The 23,194-nt window shown below is 43.2% G+C and overlaps 1 protein-coding gene across 1 annotated transcript; it reads left to right on the top strand.

The window, feature by feature from the left end:
- The first annotated feature begins 5,155 nt into the window (after positions 1–5,155).
- Positions 5,156–22,934, top strand: LOC130886030 (lysozyme-like protein 1). The gene is made up of 4 exons (XM_057787917.1): positions 5,156–5,294; positions 5,785–5,943; positions 20,494–20,572; positions 22,865–22,934. Exons 1-4 carry the CDS (start codon positions 5,156–5,158, stop codon positions 22,932–22,934), a joined length of 447 nt encoding a protein of 148 aa, XP_057643900.1.
- Positions 22,935–23,194: the final 260 nt, after the last annotated feature.

Here is a 23,194-nt window from a genome sequence, read left to right as displayed (position 1 = left end):
GCCCTAGCTGTCCTGGAACTCACGTTGTAGACCAGGCTGGCCTTGAACTCACAGAGATCTGTCTGCCTTTGCCTCCCAAATGCTGGGATTAAAGGCGTGCACCACCACCACCTGGCTCAAAAGTCAAATCTTAATATAAGCCTGTGAGCCTGGTGTGTCTTTTTTCTCCATATAGATTTTCTTTGGTTTGTCATCAACACATAAACTTACAACACATTTTATTAGATATAAGTGTATATGCTTACTGTATGTTAAAACAGCAATAAGAAAGTGTTATCTGGAGAAGACAATAATCAACTTTATATATAAAGGAAAAACAAAAAACCCAGGATAGCCAAAACAATCTTATATAATAAAAGATAGTCTCGAGGCATTACCATCCCTGACTTCAAACTCTATTACAGAGCTTCAGTATTGAAAACAGCTTGGTATTGGCATAAAAACAGAGAAGTCGACCAATGGAATCGAATAGAAGACCCAGACTTTAACTCACAAACCTATGAACACCTGATTTTCGATAAAGGAGCTAAAAGTATACAATGGAAAAAAGAGAGCATCTTCAACAAATGGTTCAGGCATAACTGGATGTCAATATATAAAAAAATGAAAATAGATCCATATCTCTCGCCATGCACAAAACTCAAGTCCAAATGGATTAAAGACCTCAATATCAGTCCGAACACACTGAACCTGATCGAAGAGAAAGTGGGAAGTACTCTACAACACATGGGCACAGGAGAACACTTCCTACGTACAACCCCAGCAACACAGACATTAAGGGCATCATTGAATAAATGGGACCTCCTGAGACTGAGAAGCTTCTGTAAAGCAAAGGACACTGTCACTAAGACAAAAAGGCAACCCACTGACTGGGAGAAAATCTTCACCAACCCCGCAACTGACAAAGGTCTGATCTCCAAAATATATAAAGAACTCAAGAAACTAGACTGTAAAAAACTAATCAACCCAATTATAAAATGGGGCACTGAGCTGAACAGAGAATTCTCAACAGAAGAAGTTCAAATGGCCAAAAGACACTTCCTTAGCGATCAGGGAAATGCAAATCAAGATAACTTTAAGATACCATCTTACACTTGTTAGAATGGCTAAAATCAAAAACACCAATGATAGCCTTTGCTGGAGAGGTTGTGGAGTAAGGGGTACACTCATCCATTGCTGGTGGGAATGCAAACTTGTGCAACCACTTTGGAAAGCAGTGTGGCGGTTTCTCAGGAAATTCGGGATCAACCTACCTCTGGACCCAGCAATACCACTCTTGGGAATATACCCAAGAGATGCCCTATCATACAACAGAAGTATATGCTCAACTGTGTTCATAGCAGCATTGTTTGTAATAGCCAGAACCTGGAAACAACCTTGATGCCTTTCAATGGAAGAATGGATGAAGAAAGTGTGGAATATATACACATTAGAGTACTACTCAGCAGTATAAAACAATGACTTCTTGAATTTTGCATGGGCAGAAATAGAAAACACTATCCTGAGTGAGGTAAGCCAGACCCAAAAAGAGGAACATAGGATGTACTCACTTATAATTGGTTACTAACCATAAATAAAGGGCATTGAGCCTATAATTCGTGATCCTAGAGAAGCTAAATAAGAAGGCGAACCCAAAGAAAAACATATAGTCATCCTCCTGGATATTAACCTTCATCAGGCAATGAAAGGAGACAGAGACAGAGACCCACATTGTAGCACCGGACTGAAATCCCAAGGTCCAAATGAGGAGCAGAAGGAGAGAGAGCACGAGCAAGGAACTCAGGACCGCGAGGGGTGCACCCACACACTGAGACAATGGGGATGGTCTATCGGGAACTCACCAAGGCCAGCTGGACTGGGTCTGATAAAGCATGGGATAAAACTGGACTCGCTGAACATAACAGACAATGAGGACTGCTGATAAGTCAAGAACAATGGCACTGGGTTTTGATCCTACTGCACGTACTGGCTTTGTGGGAGCCTAGGCTGTTTGGATGCTCACCTTACTAGACCTGGAAGGAGGTGGCAGGTCCTTAGACTTCCCAAAGGGCAGGGAACCTTGACTGCTCTTTGGGCTGATGAGGGTGGGGAACTTGATTGGGGGAGGGGGAGGGAAATGGGAAGCGGTGGCGGGGAGGAGGCAGAAATCTTTAATAAATAAATAAATAAATAAAAATGACTGTTACAAAATATGAAGACATGAGTGGTTTATGTACTTTTCTGTAGCTTGCAAATATGTTAAGCAGGTACTTTAGAAAGAAAATAGAAAAGATTCTTCAGCTGTTCCTGTGGTCTTGCTGAATAGTAAAATCTGGGCTGAAGCTGCTGAAATGCCTTTGAAGAATGAGTCTCCATACTTTACATGGCATCCACGAACAGAGTACACATAATGAAAGATGCTCAAACTATTTGAAATTAGGTGGGCAGAAGCTGAAACTGCACTGAGAACAATACTTTATCTCATACTGGCTGTATGGCCACATTTGATGATACACTGTGTGAGGCAGGAAGTGGGGCAGAAGCCCCACCTTCTAATGTGAATCTATACGGAAAAAATCTGACAATATATTACAAAGTCAAAAAAGCCAGAAATCCATTTCCCAGGAACTGGTCCTACAGACATTCTTAGAAAAGTAAAAAAATAAAAAAATTAAAAAATAAAAAAAAATAATAAATGACTTATGTGTGAGGTTGTTAGTTATAATATGTCCATATTAGAAGAAAGAGGCAGCTCCAGTGTGCACAGAGACTAACTGCGCGTGTTAGTCTAGCTTTGAACAATATTGTACCATGCAGACTTAAATGAACATTTGGCCAAACATTTGTATTATTGGCAGAAGAAATTTAAGAAAATATAGTGATTAGTTAAGCACTAGCAGCAATAGCCTTCTAACTAGACCTGCATATCTCCATTAAAATTGTGATGTGTCGTTGCATTGAAGCCTGGGGACAAATGGGCTTGTAGCCAGACCTTTTGTGTCACGTCAGCATTTCCAATAATAATGAAAGAATGCTAATCATGTTACAAGGGGAATTTTTGCACTTTAACATTGTATTCCTGTCCTTTGGGTGCTGTTAAGTTCTACTTGAATTCTTGAATTTTCCTGTTTTTCTAAAATTATTTTATTAATAGCAGTTGGCTTAAAGCAAATAAATTTATGTTGTTAAAGTCTTTAATGTTAATTTTACCTCTATTTTTAAATGTTTAACTATATAATGTTAATGCTTGATAAAACATGGACATGTAGGAACCTGCGATTGGAATTCTGGGTTCTTGCTCGCTTAGCGACGGCGGTTGGAATGAAGTTTGAAGACTGCCATTTTAGAAAGGTGACCTCAGTTGCATGGGAAGTCCTGGCTGAGCTGTCTCGTGGATCAGGCTGTTGACTAGGAAGAATAAAAAGAGAGGCAGGGAGACATCGAACAAGACTGTTGAGAACTTCGGAGTTCTAGAACCTCCAGGCAGCTGCAAACAAAGGTGAAAAGAATCCTTCCTTTGCCAAGGCTCTACAGAAAGGCCCTTGAGTTAGAGAAGGATCACTTGTGCCTTGTGAGAATCAGAAATGGCTTCAGGGGATTCAGGAAGGTCCTGGAAACTACGGCTCACTGACTGAGTAAGTAGAACTAGTTCCTTCTCCCCATCACCCAGGAAACTGCTCTACAGATGGCACTGGGAATTTGCCTTCTCAGTAAGAGTGGAATTGCAGCCATCTTACTTGCCCCACAAGGGTAAGCCCTGGCTTCAGAGTGGCTGAACAGTATGCTTAGGGCTGCTCCTGCTGTAATTATTGTCTTGATCCTTTTCAGAGCAGATTTTGATGCAATTGATGAAAACTGATTTGATGTGTAGGCTCTGCATCTCATACATCATTTGTCTTCTTGCACCTAGTGTAAAGTCACAGGGCAGCACCTTTTGCCACGAAGAGACAGAGAGTACTGTAGGTATTCTAGTGGCCTTTACAGTCTGACATGGTTTCTGGGGCCTGGAACTGCACTGTGGAAATAGTCAAGCACAATATACCACCATCCAGGCAGATCCCAGTTCTAATAAAACCTTACTTGGAAAAATACGTCTAATTTTCTGACCCTTGTCCTTCACCAGCATCCAGGCACCTCATTGCTTAGAAACAGGAAGCCCCACTGTGATTTTCTGCTAGTCCATGCTTGCACACTGAGACCTGCTTTCAAACTTCTCAACTGGGGAATCTATCTTCATGGGAATGACTAGCACCTTGGGAAGATTCTAGGCAATTGCAGAAAACAGTAATAGACAAAAATTGTCCAAATCTTGAGTTAGTGTCCTGAGCCATTATCAGAAATATCTCAACAGCCTCACTCTAACAGAGTGGTTGGTGCCGCTTGAGGAAGGCGTTATTTAGATGGGAAAGATCTGGTTGGCAGCAAGAAAGGCAACTCTTGCTTTTGTACCCCATTTAAACAACTCATGACCGGGTACCTTTGTTGCCTCCTCATGCCCCAACATTTCCCACCCATGTGACCCATTGTCCTCTCTCCCCTCCAAATCACTAGAAGCCAAACACTTTGGGACCTCCACTGGGGTGGCAATGAGGAAGACCTCTCAAAAAAAACCCAGCATATTCTTTTGTAATGTCGAAGGAGAGACTCATATGTCTCTTAGCACCTCCTCATCTGGAAAAGCATCTAAATAGGAGCATGGCAGGGAGATAGACCCTTCAGTAGACCGGAAGCCCAGTGTCCCCACAGACACTCCTCTGTCCCATCTCTGGCTGCCAAAATTATGAGTGCATATGTAGAGAATGCCTCGCTCCCTCCGTGTGTTCTTCTTTTCTCGCCTATACGGAGAGTTAAGGTGACCATCTGGAAAGGCCATGATTTCTACCTGGATGTCAGTGAGGAACGGTACATTTCTCTTAGTCTGATTCTAAGGACACAGGACCAAGAGTCTCCAGTCTTATCCCTGCCCTGTGTTTTATATTGGAGTTGTTTTCTCCCCAGCCCCGTAGAGATTCAGAATGGCTTAATACAGGCAGGACTTAATCAGGTGGGGGTGCCCACGGCCAACCAGGATGCCTATGCTCTGAAATTCTGGTGACCGGTGCTCCGAGGATGAATCAAGACTGTCTGACCGCTCTCCGGATCTCTTGGCAGACTTGGCTTCCTAGGGGACTTGGGGATGAAGGCTGCCGGCGTCTTGGCCCTGATTATCAGCCTCAGCGTCGTTGCAGAATCCAAAGTCTACACTCGATGTAAACTGGCAAAAATATTTGTGAAGGCTGGCCTGGACAACTACGGAGGATTTAGCCTTGGAAACTGTGAGATTCCTCCCCGCCTCCTGGCTCCTTCCACTTTAGCATATGAGCGTCAGCCTGGAGGCGCAGATCTCCTCAGTCCCCAGCCTGGCCAGGCTCCACTCTCACTGGAAAGGCTGCTAGCTCTTCACATGTTCTCCTAAGCTGCACAGGCTCACCCCTCTCTCTGTTTCCCCACTGTCCTTGTTTTCTCATTGCTGGAGTCCTGGGGTCATGATCACGGGAGGGAAAAGAACAGTGACGCCCCCCATCCCAGTGTGGAGGACACTAGCTTCCCCAGAGAAGGCTCTGCTACTGGCTGCTGTGAAAGTTCCGGTTGGAGCCCCTGCTCCTGTACACACTCCCATGTCCTGCTGATATTTCTTCCTTGTGCACCCCGTCCACATGTCTGCTGGAAGGGGGCCAGTGCGTAGCATGTATAAAGAAATTCACCCCATAGGGCAGGCTGAGCTAAAGGAGTGTGCTCCCCTTAGGTCCTTCTCTCTCCACACAGGGATCTGCATGGCCTACTACGAGAGCCACTACAACACCACAGTCCAGAAAGTGTTAGAGGATGGGAGCACTGACTATGGCATATTCCAGATAAACAGCTTCACGTGGTGCAGAAATGTAAGGCTGCAACAGAAAAATCACTGCCATGTTGCCTGCTCAGGTACTGTTTCTGTTTATTCAAATTCTTCCTCTTCGGGGGCAAAGATAAGAACATAAATCGCAAGAGGTATGTCGCATGTGCTTTAAAACTCCGAGTTCATGTTCACACGTAAGTCTGTCCCTGGGCCAGCAGAGGACTCAGAGCTTCTCGATGCACATGTGTGCTAACGGCTTATTCGTTATAGAGCAGGTTCCAGTACGCCCTCCACGAAAACAGGGCCGAGCAAATGACCTAGGTTTTTCCCTGCACTGAAACATTTCAGTTTTCCCTATGAATGGAAACATTCCTTGCCAAGTGCATACCAGAACCTAGGGTCTTTGTACACTGAACTCCGTGTTTCTTTGTGCGGATTACAACAAAGGGATTCAGCTTCCATTGCTTAAAGAGTAGAAATTAAACTAGGATTTGCTTGCTGCTCTTTGCCCCGTTACTCAAGGGAGACGTGTGACCAGGACTGAGAGAAGAAAACAGTAAAACACAATATGCATGAGCTTTGCCTTACCCAGTGAACAAGATATAAAATATATATACCAGCTTTATATAGCTGATATAAAAGCTAACTCGATGGCTGGCCAGGAGGGGATGATGGATAGATGTCGGCTCCAGGGGTAAATGATATTTTAAGAAATGTCAGGGCTGGGGATCCAGCTCAGTGGCATTTAGAGTTTGTCTGACATGCTGGAGACCCTAAGGTCAATGCCTGGTTCCACAAAAAAAAAAAGAAAGAAAGAAAAGAAAAGAAATAACAAAGTTTCATGGAAAACTCTGAATAAACTCTGAATGGGGGACATGGAAGACAAACAGGACTTGAGAATCTAAAGACAGAGAAAAGTCTAGGCAAAGCTAATGGCCAAACAAAGACCTGCACGGAGGGAGGTTGACACATTCTTCCTAAAGGGAAGGAAAGAATCCTGACAAATCACAGCAAACATGGTAGGAAAAGCTGGGAACTGCCGGTGCAGGGGTTGGTGACAGCCTGTCTAAGAAGTTTGCCTTGATTTCTGCCTGCAGTGGGCAGACGGCCGTGGTCAGCCCATTTAGCACTGATTGCAGAGGACTGGTTTGCAAGAAGACCATGAAGGGGGCCAAAGAGGACACCATCTCAGCGTTGCTGTGGTGACCGTTTGTGAGAAAGTGTTCCTGCCAAGTGCATAGCAGAAGCGAGGATCTTTGCACACTGAACTCTTCTTTTCTAGGGAAAATATTCCCAAGACAATAAAGAAGAAAAACATAGGAGTCTATGCATGAATTTAACCCAGCCTGTCCCATGTTGCCCTTTCACACAATTGCGGAGCAGAGCTCAGCAGCAATGGCGCTCATAGAGGGAGGGGCTGCAGGGAAGGAAGCAGAGCTATGACACAGGTGGGAAAGATCCGGGAAGATTGCTGTGTTCTTCTTCCTAGTTAATTCACTGATGTGTCCCTAATACCTAGAACATTATCTTGCTATTGTTGGGGCTCAATAAATATTCATTTATTAAAGATATGAATGCAAAGAATGAAGGACAGGATTGAAATCAGTCAGAAAATACTCTGGGCCAATTTCTTTGGGAGCGGAAAACAAACTATGTTTTAATTAATCTTTGTTTCATTAAGGTAAGCAGTAATAAAGAGCTGAATCGGGCATCGATTTATCAAGTGTCCATACCCAACATTAATATAGAATGGTCACCACCTTCCGGGACAAATCGCCCAGCTATTTACTATTTTCTATTTACTATTTTCTATTTTCATAGAAAACATTATTTTGGCAGGCCTAAGGTCTGCTTCTTCCCCTTGATTCTAATTTCTTTTTCTTCTGGATCCATTCAAAACAGATTTGTACTATCTTACAGGTGAGGGCCATTGATGGTCTGTAGAATATGCCTTTTTGATTTTTTATCTTCTGTGCTAAAACCATATGTATCTTTGCTAAGACTTTTCAGTTCGCTGAGCGGCAGATCAGTCTCATTGCATTCTCTAGGAGCTTGTAGTAGGGACTGCCTGATAAGTGTGGTAATCAGACCAGCGCATTTCCTGCACCTGGAGCTGAACAGGGCACTTCAGAATGTTTGTTTTCCGCTTAGGTTGATTTCAATGATTTCTTCGATTGCTTTAGGAAGCAGCTAGAGCACTAATGAGACACACCTCCGAGCGTGTCTGTGAGGGGGTTTGCTGAGAAGTTTAGCTGAGAAAGGAAGACATGCCCAAAATGTGGGCAGCACCCTTCCAAGGATGGGCTAAGAAGAGTGAATGGAGCCAGGCTCACTAATACACACTTTAATTTCAGCACTCGGGAAGGAGCCAGGCTCACCGATGCACACTTTAATCTCAGCACTCGGGAAGGAGCCAGACACACTGATGCACACTTTAATCTCAGCACTCGGGAAGGAGCCAGGCTCACTGATGCACACTTTAATCCCAGCACCCGGGAGATAGGTGGATCTCTGTGAGTTTGAGGCCAGCCTAGTGTACAAAATGAGTTCCAAGACAGTCAGAGCAATATAGTGAGTTTGTCTCAAAAGCAGACAAATAAGAAAGACAGAAAGAAGGAAAGGAAGAAGGAAGGAAGGAAGAAAGGAAGAAAAGAAAGAAACCAGGAAAGTTGAGTGAAAGGAGACGGGAGCTGAGCGCATTCATCTCTGCTTCTGTACTGAGACACAATGGTGACCGTCTGCCTCATGTTCCTATTGCCACCCCTGCCTTTCCCACCATGATGGACTGATTCCCCTCAAAAATCTTTCATTCCTTTCCCTTTATTTTTTTTTGTCATAACAACAAGAAAACATCTAATACACCATTTCATCCCTTAAACTATGAGTGTTTGACCTTACTTGGCAAAAAAGGCTTCAAAATTGTGACTGTGAGTACTGAGTTTGTGCAAGAGAGAAATATCGGATGAAATGATTAGAACCAATGTAAGCATGTGAGCCCTTGGAAGCAGAGCGTCTGCCTTTTGAGGTCACAGGGGGGCAGTAACAGAGACAAAGATTAGAGACTCAACCAACATTGCTGTCTTGGAAAATAGTTGAGTGAGACATGAACCAAGCAATGTGGGTGGCCTGCAGAAGCTAGGGGTGTCTCCTATATTATATCAAGCAAGCAAGCAGACACCTCAGTCCTACAACCAGAGGGGGACTAAATATTATCAAAACACAAACAAGCAAGGAAGCAGGCTCTCGCCTAGACCATTCCAAAAGGAAAGCATGAGCCAATGTGTGATTTTTAATGCAGCTGATCCCATGCTGCCCCATCAGGAAACTGCAAGGAGAGCTTGTGCTGTGGATGCCATGATGCTTGGGGGCCATTCGCTTGGGCAGAAGAGAAATCTAATACACTTCATCCCTACTTACAGTCACTGTGTTCATTGGGAGTCACTGAGAAAGCTAGGGCAAGGCACAGTCTAGAGAAAAGGAGTGTCTTGAGAATAAAATGAAGAAAGAGCTCTTGTGATTTAGCAAGCAATGGCAGAAAGGAACACTTGCAGGAGTAGAGAAGAAAAACACCATGAGGAAATCTCTAATAGCAACATGGGAGAAAGAGAGAAAGAAAAAACAGGAGAAATACCGACAATAAAATGAACGCTACTGCAAAATACAAGGATATGACCCTTGACAGGAGAGAGGAGGAGTGCGGAATCTTTCATGAAGTTCGCATGTCCACTCACAACAAGTGAGACCTACTGTATAAGGGAGGCTCACACTCAGGCACACCCCCTCAAACTCCAGAACAATAAAGAGAAACGAAATCCACTGTGCGTTTTCACTAGGAAAATGAGGGCATGTGGCCCATAACAAAGATTAACCATAGAGTGAACAACCTAAAATTGCTCAACTGCAACACTGGTAGTAGAAGAAAGAGGAACAATGTGCCCAAACCTCTGAAGAAGAATAGCTTCCCATAGAAGTTCCTCTATTAGTCAAACCGTTGATACATTTTGAGTATATCGTGAACATATTTGTAGACAAGTTGCTAAAAACTATCCCTCTAGCCTAACTCCTCCCAGATCCACCCTCTCCCCTATAAACACACTTAACTTGGAACTTTCTTTCTTCTCCCCACCCGCCTCTTTCTTTCCTCGACTGAGTCCAGTCTGTGTTGCTCAAGCAGTCTTAGAAATGGGGTGTAAAATGTGGTTGACCTGCCAGGACTCACATCACTGAGGAAAACGGACTCTCCCAACAGACAGCGAATGCCAGCGATTCCTTGCCGATAGTTCGTTCTCACCTCCACCTTTCCCCGCTGGGATTACTTTCTAACTCAAGCTTGCACAGCCTTATGCATGTTGTCACAACTGCTGCAAGGAGTTCACATGTGTACGACCTGCCGTGTCTGGAAAACTGTCCCCTTAAGTCATCCGTCACCTCTGACTCTGCAGACCTTTCTGACTCCTCTTCCATAAAGACCCTAGGACTTTCAGGAGGACATGACATGGATGTCCCACTGAGGGCTGAGTACTATCCTTCCTCCTCTCTTCATGTTTGCTGGTTGAGAGTCTCAATAGTATTGTCATCTGCTGCTGCTGCCAAAAGGAAGCTTCTCTGGCGAGAACCGAGTGATGTTCTCGTCTATGAACATAGTAACAAGTCATTAGGAAGCATTTTCATACCATGTCCACTTAGCACAATGATAGAATTGGGTTCACCCTAGGGCCTTAGACTCTCAGCCATGTCAAGAGTGCCAGGTATGGCTTTCATCTCTGAAGCAGGTCTTAGATCCCATCAAAAAGTGTTTGGCTTCTCCACAACACTCTTGGCCTCTCTTGTCAGGTTGGTTGCTAGTGTAGCTTGAAGGGTGACCTTTAGATCGCCCTTCTCCTCCAGCAGCACCAGTAACACCTTCCAGAAATCCAGGAAAGACTTTAACCCAACTGTTAAAGAGTGAATGATCTTTCCTTGGAAAACAAAGAGGGTGGTGAAGTGGGGGACTGCGAATAGCAGGCATTGCCATCACCTAATCTAAAGCAAATTGAAAACAGGGCTGTGACCAGTTTCTCCCTGAAGAATCTGCGGAGACGTGACCTCCCTTTGGGAGACAGAGTTATATCAAGTGACCTAAAAAAAATAGAGACAGGGAAATAATCCCAGACTCACTGTTCTCCCACCCCTACCCCCTGCCTCTCCACTGGTGTTCACTCCGACTTAAGCCTCTGGAAGCCAAGGGACATGGAAGTCCGTTGCTGGCTTCTCTGTGGATTTGCTTGCCTGTGCACAGAGCACAGAGAAGACAGATGTGGAGAAAGGTTCTAGCACAGCTGCCGTGTAATTTTCTCATAACACTACCAGAGAAGGTTTTCCACAGAGGATGAATCAAGACAAGAAAAAGAAAGACGCAAATCAGGATAACAAGGCTTAGAGCCAGCAACCAGGACCCAACAAAGAAGAATGGCCTAGGGAATGCTTAGTATGGCCAGGGAGGCTAATCTATGTGGTTTCCAGACTGAAAAAAATGGATCTTTGCTCTCCAGCACTTCGTTTGTCTCCATTTGAAGAAAGCTTGGGTGCTTTATAGTTATCAGCTGAATGTTCAAAAAGTGCCTCTTACGTCTTCTCTTGTCTTAGTTCTGTGAAGAGTGAGAAAAACATTCTTAAATTAGTAGATAGCATAGGTGTGGTGATATTTCATTTGTATTTTAATAAATAAAGCTAGCCTGAAGTTCAGAGAGTAAAACAGCCACACTGATCAGCCTTACAGACCAGGCAGTGGTGATAAACACCTTTAATCCCACACTAGTTTGCCATAGAAACTGGGCCATAGTTGTGCACACCTTTAATCCCAACACTAGAAATGAATGGAGGAGACAGGTCAGCTCAGTCTCATTCTGAGGATTTCTGGAGACAGGAGCATCATTTTGGACTGAGGTAAGAGCCAGTGGCTGACTGTTTTTCTTTTCTGACCTTCAAGTTGAACCTCAAAGTCTGTCTCTGGGTTTTTATTAATCATGCTACATTGTTGTAATTAATATAGTTTCTGTGTGATTATTTGGGTCTGGACAGCTGGGAAAAAAAGCAGGGTCTCTGTCTACGCATAGTTTTGATTTCTTTTAAATGTATGGATTTCTGAAGCTCTGTCTTTAGGTATGTGCATATTAATGATGGTGGTCTTCTCAGTGGGTTAGCTCTGCTCTCCCTGGAGTCCTTCCTCCCCTTAGCCAGGGCACCATCTCTTACACAAACACTGTAGAATAGCGTGACTGTAAGTGCAGCTTCTTCTGGGAAGGATCTACACGGTCAATTTCCTTCTATTCTTTGCTTTACCTCATCTATGCCTGGGTACCAAAGGTGAGTTTTTATAGGCAGAACATAGCTACCTTTTGTGTCCATTCTGGCAATTACATATTTGTATTAAGTGGTTGAACCTAGGTCAGCAATTGCTTTCCTGAAGGGCCACACAGTAAATATTTTATTTAGGTTTTGCATGCCATATGGTTTCTGTTGCAGTTACTAAACCATAATGTAGTGTGAAAACAGCCATAAAAATATGTAAATGGCCAGACTTGAATGTTTTCCAATAGGGCTATATTTAAAAACAAGGGCTGGGGAAGTAGAATTTGTCGGCAAAGTGCTTGCTGTACAAATATGAACACTGAAGTTTGGATCCCCCCATAACCAACATAAAAACACTGGCATAATCCCAATGAGAAGTAGGAAGAGAAGAGGATCCTGGGCCTTGCATGGCCACTACTCTAGCCAATCAGTGAGCTCCAGTTTCAGTGAGAAACTATGTCTCAAAAAGTAGGAAGTGACAGAAGACCCCTTGGTGTCAACCATTGGGAAGCATACCTATACATGTGTGTTATCTGAGGTTTGAATACAATCCTTGCTTTACGGGATTTTATCTCAGGCTGGACCCATGTATTTTATTTCTGCATGTTGCGCACCTCAAGGAATTCTATTGTTTTCACCTTATGTAATTACCTGGCTTTATAACACTTTATAACAGAGACAGCTTTCACTGCATGTGACGTATGCTCTGCTTTCAGCGCTCACTCCTCACTGCTGGGACGGAGTCCTTGGGCAGGCAGCTAAGGACTATTCATTCTCATTTAGCCTAAATCATTTCCTTCAACTGTTTCTGGTTTGTGGTGGAAATCTCCTAACAAGCATGCCCAGCTTTCTCTGTCTAAAAGTGATTCCATTTTGGTTTCACTCTGGAGAGAGTTTATGCAAAAATAAATGTATGAAACAATTTCTGCATAGTACACATACAGTAATAAAATGCCTTAAATACAAAAATGTTTGCATAATTAATATATATTTACATATACATGTCCCTATATATACATGAGATTCTAGATGCAAAGAGGAAATTTCCATCTTTCTTCAGCCTGCTTCTCCTAGATTGGAACTTGGACACGCCTTTTGCTTAATGTTCTCTCAGCCTCTTTGAGACTGTTTTAGTTTCAGTATTTTCCATTGATTCCAACTCCAAAATATCCGATCTTTTTCCCTGAAGTGTCAATTCTATCAAACTTGAATCCAATATCTTTCTTTTGCCTAGTGATAGGAAATTATTTTATACTCCATCTGATAACATATTTGTTTGTTTGTATTGAATGTTTTATCCTTATTATGCATTATGTATTTTTTTTTTTTTGAGACAGGGTTTTTCTGTGGTTTTGGAGCCTGTCCTGGAACTAGCTCTTGTAGACCAGGCTGGTCTCGAACTCACAGAGATCCGCCTGCCTCTGCCTCCCAAGTGCTGGGATTAAAGGCGTGCGCCACCACCGCCCGGCTGCATTATGTATTGACAGCTCTTTTTCTACATAATAGTTTTTTTTTGGGGCTACTAGCTAGTGTATTTAAGTAGACTTACTGGGTGTCTAACTTGTTCCTGTAAGGAGGGAGTCCTTGTAGGATTTTGACAAGCCCCTGAATTCATCTCTTTTTTTGTGATTTTATTACTTTTATTATATTATTTTTTTATTAAATTTTTTTAATTAAAAATTTGTGCCTCTTCCCCGCCTCTCTTTTCCCTCCCCCTCCCCCCACTCCCCATGCCCCACCCCCCTCCCCCTCCCTCTCCAGTCCAAAGAGCAGTCAGGGTTCCCTGCCCTGTGGGCAGTCCAAGGTCCTCCTCCCTCCATCCAGGTCTAGGAAGGTGAGTGTCCAAACCGGCTAGGCTCCCACAAAGCCAGTACATGCTGTAGGGTCAAAACTCAGTGCCATCGTCCTTGGCTTCTCAGTAGCCCTCGTTGTCCACCATATTCAGTGAGTCCGGTTTTATCCCATACTTTTTCAGTCCCAGTCCAGCTGGCCTTGGTGATCTCCTAATAGATCAGCCCCACCGTCTCAGTGGGTGGGTGCCCCCCTTGCAGTCTTGACTTCCTTGCTCATGTTCTCCCTCCTTCTGTTCCTCATTTGGACCTTGGGAGCTGAGTCCATTGCTCCAATGTGGGTCTCTGTCTCTATCTCCATCCATCGCCAGATGAAAGTTCTATGGTGATATGCAAGATATTCGTAAGTATGGCTATAGGATCGGGCCATTTGAGGCTCTCTCTCCTCAGCTGCCCAAGGACCTAGTTGGGTACATCTCTCTGAACTCCTGGGAACCCCTCTAGAGTCAAGGCTCTTGCCAACCTTAAAATGGCTCCCTTAATTAAGATATATACTTCCCTGCTCCCACATCCAACCTTCCATTATCCCAACCATCCCATTCCCCCAAGCTCTCCCCATCCTCCCCTTCTCACTTTTCTCTCCCCATCTCCCCTTTCCCCCATTCCACCCCACCCCTCAGTCCCAAATTTTTGCCCAGCAATCTTGACTACGTCCAATATCCAGGATGATAACTATATGGTTTTTTTGGGGGGTTCACCTTCTTATTTAGCTTCTCTAGGATCACGAATTACAGGCTCAATGTCCTATATTTATGGCTAAAAACCAATTCATCTTTAAATACCATGACAGAGTTCTAGACTAGTTAAGAGTTCATTCTCTATGAAAGCATGATTCTCCTGGCATGTTTGGAATGCCCCACAGCAGTGGTTCTCAATTGTCCCTGTGTTACAAGCCTTTAATACACTTCCTCATGTTGTGGTGACCCCCAACCATAAAATCATTATCATTGCTATTTAAAACTGTAATTTTGCTATTGTTACAAATTGTAATATAAATATCCAACATTCAAAAAATCTGATATGCAACCCCTACGAAAGGGTTGCTTGGACCCACACACCTCCTTGGGCTCATGACCCACCCACAGGTTGAAAATCACTGCCCTATAGGTTCAGATAGGTCTCTTCCTCCTAAGTGGCTAGAAAGAGGGTAAGGCTCCCAGCCTGCTGAGCCTTGCTATTGTCCAGGCCCAGAGCATTTGCTCCTGCCCAGCCCAGGGAGTCAGGTCCATGGCTCATGCTGATTGTTTCAAGTGTGCTTTGCCTGCCGTTCAGATATTCTCCACAAATCCCTGCCCTGGGGCTTCTGATCTATCTCGGTTTTGACCTACCTATTCTTCTCTGAGCAAAAGCCATGACAACCACAGGGCTCCATGCCTCTGTTTTCTCTCTGGAAGGTCAACACAGTACCACTGGGGGTCCAATATCTGAAAATAAGCTTATTGCATATTTTGTCCTATTTTTCTGGTTGTTTAAAGTAGGAAGAAAAATTCTTCTCACTATCATAGATATGTTTGACTTGATATAAACTGAATTCCTTCAGTTAATACTATCCCAATTTAATTACAGTTAAGGAAGTCTCGGGAAATGCAAGCTCATTCTTGTGTAGGGAGCAAAAGTGTTGGCGGTTGATGGTTAGCACTAAAGAACGGTCATACCCGTTTCTGCATCTTCTGGAGATGGAGGTCCAGGCTGTGGCCCAGTGATGGAGTACTTGCTTGGCATACACAGAATCCTGCGCTCCCTCCCCAGGATGGAATTTTTAGACACAGCTTTAAAATAGAAATCAGGATGCTGACTTTCTACCCTAACCAGCCTTCAGTGACTGCTGAACCTCAGCCTTGGGCCAGAAAAGCTGTAATTGGGAACAGTGTCCTTTTGTCCCACGTGTTATAACATTTGTTATGAAACCCTAGAAATGAGTTAGCACTAGATATCTTCACAATGTACATGACCTTATATCTATGAAGAATGCAGACTTCATACCACTTCAAAAATTATACAATCTCTTTCATTTAAAAACTGTCTTCCCAAAACCCGTTCTTCCCTTTCTCAAACTCCTCAGAGTTTATTTTGACGTATTTGCTGTGGTTTAAATGTGCTCGAAAAACCAAAAAAAAAAAAAAAAAAAGTGTTCCCCAAAAGTTTATGTGTTAGAAACAATACCAAATTCATGGGACTAGTATTTTGAAGATGGGTGTTGAAAAAGCTGTTCAGGTTAGATGAAAATAGAAGAATGGGGACCCTGTCTGGACATTAGTGACTTTATAGAATGGGGAGGGAGGCTGCAGTGAGCATGCATGCTGTTTTCCAATAATGTCCTCTGTCATGTGCCTTCACCAGAAGATCCCAACATCATGGACCAAATAAAATTGTCTTATTCATAAATTTTTAGTCCCAGATATTTCGCTAGGGCACCAGAAGATGGACTAAGTAAATATTCACATATATAAAGTAAACACACATGTATATGCATGCATACATAAACACATACCATTTATGAATTTCCTGATATAATGGCAATCTTTATTTTCTTCTAAAACATGGGCTTTGCTAATGAGAGATGATTACAGGAAAGGCGATTGCTGGTGTCACCATACAGTGTAGTCCATGTATGTCAATCTTATTCTTCAACAGTGGGACGTCCGAGTTGGCCTTTGGTACTTCAGAGAAGAAAAAGAAATGTAAAGCAAAACCATGGAGGTTGTAATTATTCAGGGGGAAAGAGGGGGAGGCAGAAGGAGGCAGGGAAGAAGGGGGAGGAAGAGGAAGCAGGAGGACAAAAGGGAAGCAGAAGGAGGAAGGGGAAGGCAGAGGGAAGAAGGGGGAGGAAGAGGAGGCAGGAGGATGAAGAGAGAAGCAGAAGGAGGAAGAAGAAGGCAGGAAAGAAGAGGGAGGCACATGGACTTTGACATGTGCTAACTGGAAATGAGAAACTGCTTTGGGTACCAGTTCCTGCTGTTTCCTGTTGTAAAGTGAACTATTCCATTATATTCTGCTCCCGAGGAAGTGTTCCTATTCTTGTTTGACTAGACAATTCTGTCTATTTAAGGTAAATTGGGCAGAAACAATTATAGGCATGAGTCATTCCAAAAAGTCTTCTGCCTCCCCAGTTTCTGCCCCTCTGCTGCCCCTCTGTGGTGATTTCACTGTTTCAATGTCTCAACTTTGCATCTTTTACTTGTTTCTCAACCCCAGGCTTCCTTAACACTAAACTAATCCAGTCATTTTCAGGAGACTTTTTCTTTATTATTCTATTGGTCTCCTGTCATCCAGGCTGGGCTCCAACTTACTATATAGCTGAAGCTGACCTTAAACTCATAACCTCCTGGCTTCTACCTCTGGAGAGCTAAATTACAGTCATGCGCGGCCAGCTCTCAGCTCTAAGTAGCGCTTTCAGAACATCCTAAGGATGCTAACAAATGACTTCCCCCACAGAGCTCTCTTCCTTAACCCCCACCTTCTGGTCCTGCTGTGGCGAGAAGCAAGTCCTAGGCACGGTTCAAACTGTTTTCCCACGTGCATGGGATATACTCCTGTCCTAGAATAATGGAACATGGCAGGTTCCTCTTCACAGTGTGTAATGTTCTCTTCCCACCTCTTGAGACATCGCCAATACCACTTGTTCTAAAATCTGTCCCCAGCCACTTCCAAACGTGGGCTCATTCACTGGGAATGGGGCCTCAGTTTCCAGGGACAATGATGGTGCCCATTGAAATGACTGTTCTGAAAGTGAATGGGAATTTTCCTAAAGATACTTACTGTGTTAACCCATGGTAACGGACGGCTGCTGTAGACGCATGTCTTGAGAGACAAGACCTCCAAGCGGCTGGAGTTTTGCTGTTCCTGGAGAATCTAAACTAAATTTCTATTCTTGCGCTTCTATTTAGGGTTTGTACACACTGCTTTAGCAGCTCCTGCCTCAGCGCAATCCTGTCTCCGGCTTTCTTTTTGTTGTGGTTCCTGTTTTTTTCCTTGCTAAATGGTAGTTTGTTTTAAATCAGAATCAAAATAAACCACATTTTGAATAAATTTGCCTAGGGGAAATGTGACTACCTTGATCCTCTGAGAAAAGTAATGCAACTAGAAGCAAATCAGCAGAGTGGAGGAACAATTCACTGCTAGCAAATTTACAAACAATTCCCTATTATGATGTTTTATTGAAACGTGACATTTCAAGTCAATGCTTCTTCTTTCTGGCCATTTCCTTCTGACAGTAAATGCATTTCTGTTGTAAATGTTAGAGGATAAGCACCTCAATTTCAAAGCATTGATATTCACATCTTAGAGCTAATTCTCTCGTAAGACACCAGTGAGTTCTTTATTCTCTCTTTCTAGAGCTGCCCAATAGACTATGGGACCTCTGTACTACCTAGTGGGAAAACCACCAGGTGGCAACACACCTGAGATCTAGCTAAGACAGCTGAGAGACGAAGGCTTGTTTTAGGTGGATTTAATGTTAATTAAGATTACTGTGCATTATTTTTTCCAACTTTATTTCAGTATAATTCACAAAACCCTATGTAAAGTATGTATGCAATGTGATGGTCTCAGATCCATATATATTATGAAGTGATGTCTACACTCAGATAGTTAAACAGCCATAGTTACCAGGTATTTGTAAGGTTTTATATGTGTGTGATATGTATACAAAGGGGTGTGGTAAATTTATGATATTTGTGTGTGGTGTGTATATGGTGTGTGGGGTATGTATGTGGTGGGGGTGTGGCATGGGGATGGTATATGGTGTGGAGAGAGTATGTATTGTGTGTGTGGTGTGTGTATGAGGTGTGTACTGTATATGTGGTATATGTGATCTCGTATTTGTATGGCATCTGTGTTATATGTGTGTGCATAGGGTGTGTGTGTATGGTATGTATGTGTGTGTGGTGTATGTGTTGGATATATGTGTGTATGTGCGAGGTATGGGTTTGGAGAGGTAGTGTGTGTGTCTATGTAATCTGTGGTTTATGGGGTGAATGATACAGTATTTACTACATAATCACTATGTGTTGCTCAAGTTCTAATTGTTCTTAATAAAAACCTGGAGACAGATATTGGGGGTGAAAGCTTGAAAGGTCAGAGCAGAGCAGCCAGCCACTGGTTCTTAAGTCTACAAAATCCTCAAACTGAATGGGGTATCCTATCTCAACAAGTCCTAGACTGAGTGCTGAGCTCCTGCCTTCTCCCACCCTATATTCCTCTCTCAACCCAGCCATATCACCTTCCATCTCCACTTCCCTAGTGATAAGTCACCTTCACTTGGCTCTGTTTCTCTTTGAGACTGGATCAATCCAGTGTAGCCCAAGGTGGCCTTGAACTCACGGAGTTCCATTTGCTTCTGTCTCCTGAGTGCTGGGATTAAAGGTGTGTGCCACCACTGCCTGGTCTCCATGGCTAACTAGTGTGGCTAGCTCCTCACTCTGAGCTTCAGACAAGCTTTATTCGTTACAGCACAAACAAAATACCTCAATTATGCCGTGCCCTGGATCTCCAGCACCCTTTCGTCTTACTTCTGCAAGTTTGTGCTGTGACCAATATCTTGTCTCCTCTCCAGCTTCCAGACTCTAGGAACAACCACTCTGTCCTCAGATCTGCACCTAGAGAACCCACTTTGCTAGAAACAATGCTAGACTTCTCATATCAAGGAAATTTGGAGATCACTTCCAAGAAAGAGGGGAAAAAACCATTAACAATTAAGGATTACATTTCAACTGAAAGATTTTGTTTGACAAATTAATAAAGAATGAAGCAACTGGTTTCAAACTCTACATTTTCTTCACATGAAAGAAGTGTGTTCACTTGGATAATTCTTTTAATGTACAAACTGGAAAATTACAATAGATGAAGGTTTGGTCTTTACTGATAGACATGGCATAGATGTCAAAGGGATCTGCGTGCAGACAGCATTGCACTGCCCTGCCTTACATGTATTCTCCAGAACAACAACAACAAAATGGCTTCACAGTTAAGAGCTCTTGATGCTCTTCCAGAGGACCCTGAGGTCCCAGCATCCAAATCAGGCAGCTCACAAGTATCTAAAACTCCAGCTCCAGAGGGTCCGACACCCTATTCTGGCCTCTGCAGGCACCAGCATAGACCTCTCTCTCTCTCTCTCTCTCTCTCTCTCTCTCTCTCTCTCTCTCTCTCTCTCTCTCTCACACACACAATATATATATATATATACATATATATATATAAATTCTAAACTTTTTTTAATGCTTCTCACTATCCTCTAAAAGAAGCTCCCCAAATTTTCAGCACTGTATCACTCTCAGGTAGCCCAAGGTGAGCATTGTCTTGAAGACAAAGACCATTATTGGTAAAGAAATTCATGTTTCTCTGTAGGGAAAGTCACAGCTCTCTGAGCCCCTCCAGAAGAGCACAGAAGCTGTGGCATAGGCGAAGGGACCCCTCAGACAGCAAAGGCCCCGCTAACCCGCATTCCTTTCTTTGTAGCCTTGATTACTGATGACCTCACAGACGCCATTCTCTGTGCTAAGAAAATTGTGAAGGAGACACAAGGAATGAACTATTGGTGAGTGCCTCCCTGGGAGACTCAGGATGACCTGGGTGGGACCTCCAGTGTATCTGTTCCTGGTGGCTGAGGTGGACATGCAAAACAGGTGTCTGCAGAATAGTCCAAGCAAGGGAACATGTGTGGTTTAAGTTCACCCCCACGAGAGTGAGGGTCCAGAACAACGCACAAGCATGGAAGAGTCTTGTCATGTGAAGGAAAAAGGTCCATTTACCAACTCAGCAGGGAGCAGGGAGCCTGACTTCGTGCTAGATTTTTGTGAGATTTAGAGACTGCAATATAATATCTGGTGGGAAAAGGCAATAAACAGCAGTGAGGATGAAATGGTCGAGTCTGTAAATGACAACTAGCAGGATCCACTTCTGAGCACTCCCTTTCATCTCTGTGGCTTTCTCTCTCTCTCTCTCTCTCTCTCTCTCTCTCTCTCTCTCTCTCTCTCTTTTGTTCTTTCTTTCTTCTTCTTTTAATTGGGTGATTATTTTCTTTTTTTAAATTTTTTTTTATTGAGCTCCACATTTTTCTCTGCTCCCCTCCTTGCCTCTCCCCTCCCCCTCCCCTTCAAATCTCTCTCATGGTCACAATGTTCCTAATTTACTCAGGAGATCTTGTCTTTTTCTACGTCCCATGTAGATTATATTCATGTATGTCTCTTTTAGGGTCTAGGTTGTTGTTTAGGTTCCCTGAGATTGTGAACTGTAGGTTGGTTTTCTTTGCTTTATGTCTAAAAGCCACTTATGAGTGAAAGCATATGATATTTGTCTTTTTGGGTCTGGGTTACTTCACTCAGTATAATGTTTTCTAGATCTATCTATTTGCCAGCAAATTCCAAGATGTCATTATTTTTTTCTGCCGTGTAAAATTTCATTTTGTAAATGTACCACATTTTCCCTATGCATTCTTTAGTAGTGGGGCATTAAGGTTGTTTCCAGGTTCTGGCTATGACAAACAAAGCTGCTATGAACATACCTGAGCACACGTTCTTGTGGTACGATTGAGCATCTTTTGGATATATACCCAAAAGTGGCATTGCTCAGCCTTGAGATAGGTTGTTTCCTAATTTTCTGAGAAATCGCCGTACTGATATCCAAAGCAATTATACAAGTTTGCACTCCCACCAGCAATGGAGGAGTGTTCCCTTTCCCCACATTCTCTCCAGCATACACTGTTGTCAGTGTTTTGATCTTGGCCATTCTGACAGGTGTAAGATGGAATCTCAGAGTTGTTTTGATTTGCATTTCTCTGATGGCTAAGGATGTTGAGCATTTCCTTAAGTGTCTTTCAGCCATTTTAGATTCCTCTGTTGAGAATTCTCTGTTTAATTGGATTATTTGTATTTTTGATGATTAATTTATTAAAGTCTTTGTATATTTTGGAAATCAGCCGTCTGTCCAATATGGGGCTGGTGAAGATCTTTTCCCATTCTGTAGGCTGCCATTTTGTCTTGTTGAAGTATCCTTTGCTTTACAGAAGCTCTAAGTGTCTCTGCTGCTGGGGTTATATTTAGGAAGTGGTTCCCTGTGTCAATGCGTTCAAGTATATTTCCCACTTTCTCTTCTATAAGGTTCAATGTGATTGGCTTTATATTGAGGTCTTTGATCCATCTGGACTTTGTTGTGCATGGCCATAGACATGGATCTATTTTCATTCTTCTCCATGTTGATATCCAGTTATGCCATCACCATTTGTTGAATTTTCTTTCTTTTTTTTCCATTTTATATTTTTTGTTTCTTTGTCAAAAATCAGGTGTTTGTAGGTGTGTGGATTGATATCTGGGTCTTTGATTTGGTTCCACTGGTCCTCTTGTCTCTTTTTATGCCAATACCAGGCTGTTTTTTAGTACTGTAGCTCTGTAGTAGAGTTTGAAGTCAGGGATTAGATGCCTCTAGAAGTTCCTTTATTATACAGGATTGTTTTGGATATCTTGGATTTTTGAAGAATTTTGCTAGGATTTTGATGTGCATTGCATTGAATCTGTAGATTGCTTCTGGTAGGATTATGTGGCTGTATTTCTAATGAAGTTTCCTAATCAAGAAACCCATTCAGTAGCTCGGAGCTGGGGCTCTCAATGATCCATCCTTTAAAAATGCAGTTTGTTTGTTGGGAAGGCAGATAGTGACTAGGGGGAATTGGGATGAGGGAGGAGGGACACAGAAAGGCTTTAGTGAGACAGAGGAATGGAAGCTTAAGATGTCTGAAGCAAGTCAAGCACCGACTACTCCTCTGGAGGTTACACCCAAGGTCATGGGGGAGGCATGCTTCCTTCTGCTGTTACCATCTCCATCTCCTCCTCAGGCAGGGCTGGAAGAAACACTGCGAGGGCAAGGACATGTCTGAGTGGAAGAAAGGATGCGAGGTTTCCTGATCTGGAGCAGGTGCAAGGATGCGTGGCTGCTATTTCCCAGATTTGCAATGTGTATGGATCCCTTTCCCTCATAGTATCCCTTCTCAAAGTTGAAGAGGGAATCCAAGTAGTATTTAAAGGGATTAAATATTTCCGTTTATATCTCACTTCCCTGAGCAGAGATCAGTGATGTCATAAATGCCTTGATGGTGTGGAGATGTGGAGAAACATCTCCAGAATGTTTAAGGCCTGGGGAAAAGGAGCTTTTATTCTCTCTGCAA

Source organism: Chionomys nivalis, chromosome 13 (assembly GCF_950005125.1).
Source record: "Chionomys nivalis chromosome 13, mChiNiv1.1, whole genome shotgun sequence".
Classification (NCBI taxonomy): Eukaryota; Metazoa; Chordata; class Mammalia; order Rodentia; family Cricetidae; genus Chionomys; species Chionomys nivalis.
The sequence above is the reverse complement of the archived record's forward strand: the minus strand, read 5'-3'. Positions and strand labels throughout refer to the sequence as shown.

What these genes read in the sequence shown, in the direction of transcription:
- LOC130886030 (XM_057787917.1), top strand. Translation starts at nt 5,156, where the DNA reads ATGAAGGCTGCCGGCGTCTTGGCCCTGATTATCAGCCTCAGCGTCGTT. An exon ending in AGGATTTAGCCTTGGAAACT is followed by an intron (nt 5,295 to 5,784) that starts GTGAGATTCCTC and finishes CTCTCCACACAG; the next exon opens with GGATCTGCATGGCCTACTAC. An exon ending in CTGCCATGTTGCCTGCTCAG is followed by an intron (nt 5,944 to 20,493) that starts GTACTGTTTCTG and finishes CTTTCTTTGTAG; the next exon opens with CCTTGATTACTGATGACCTC.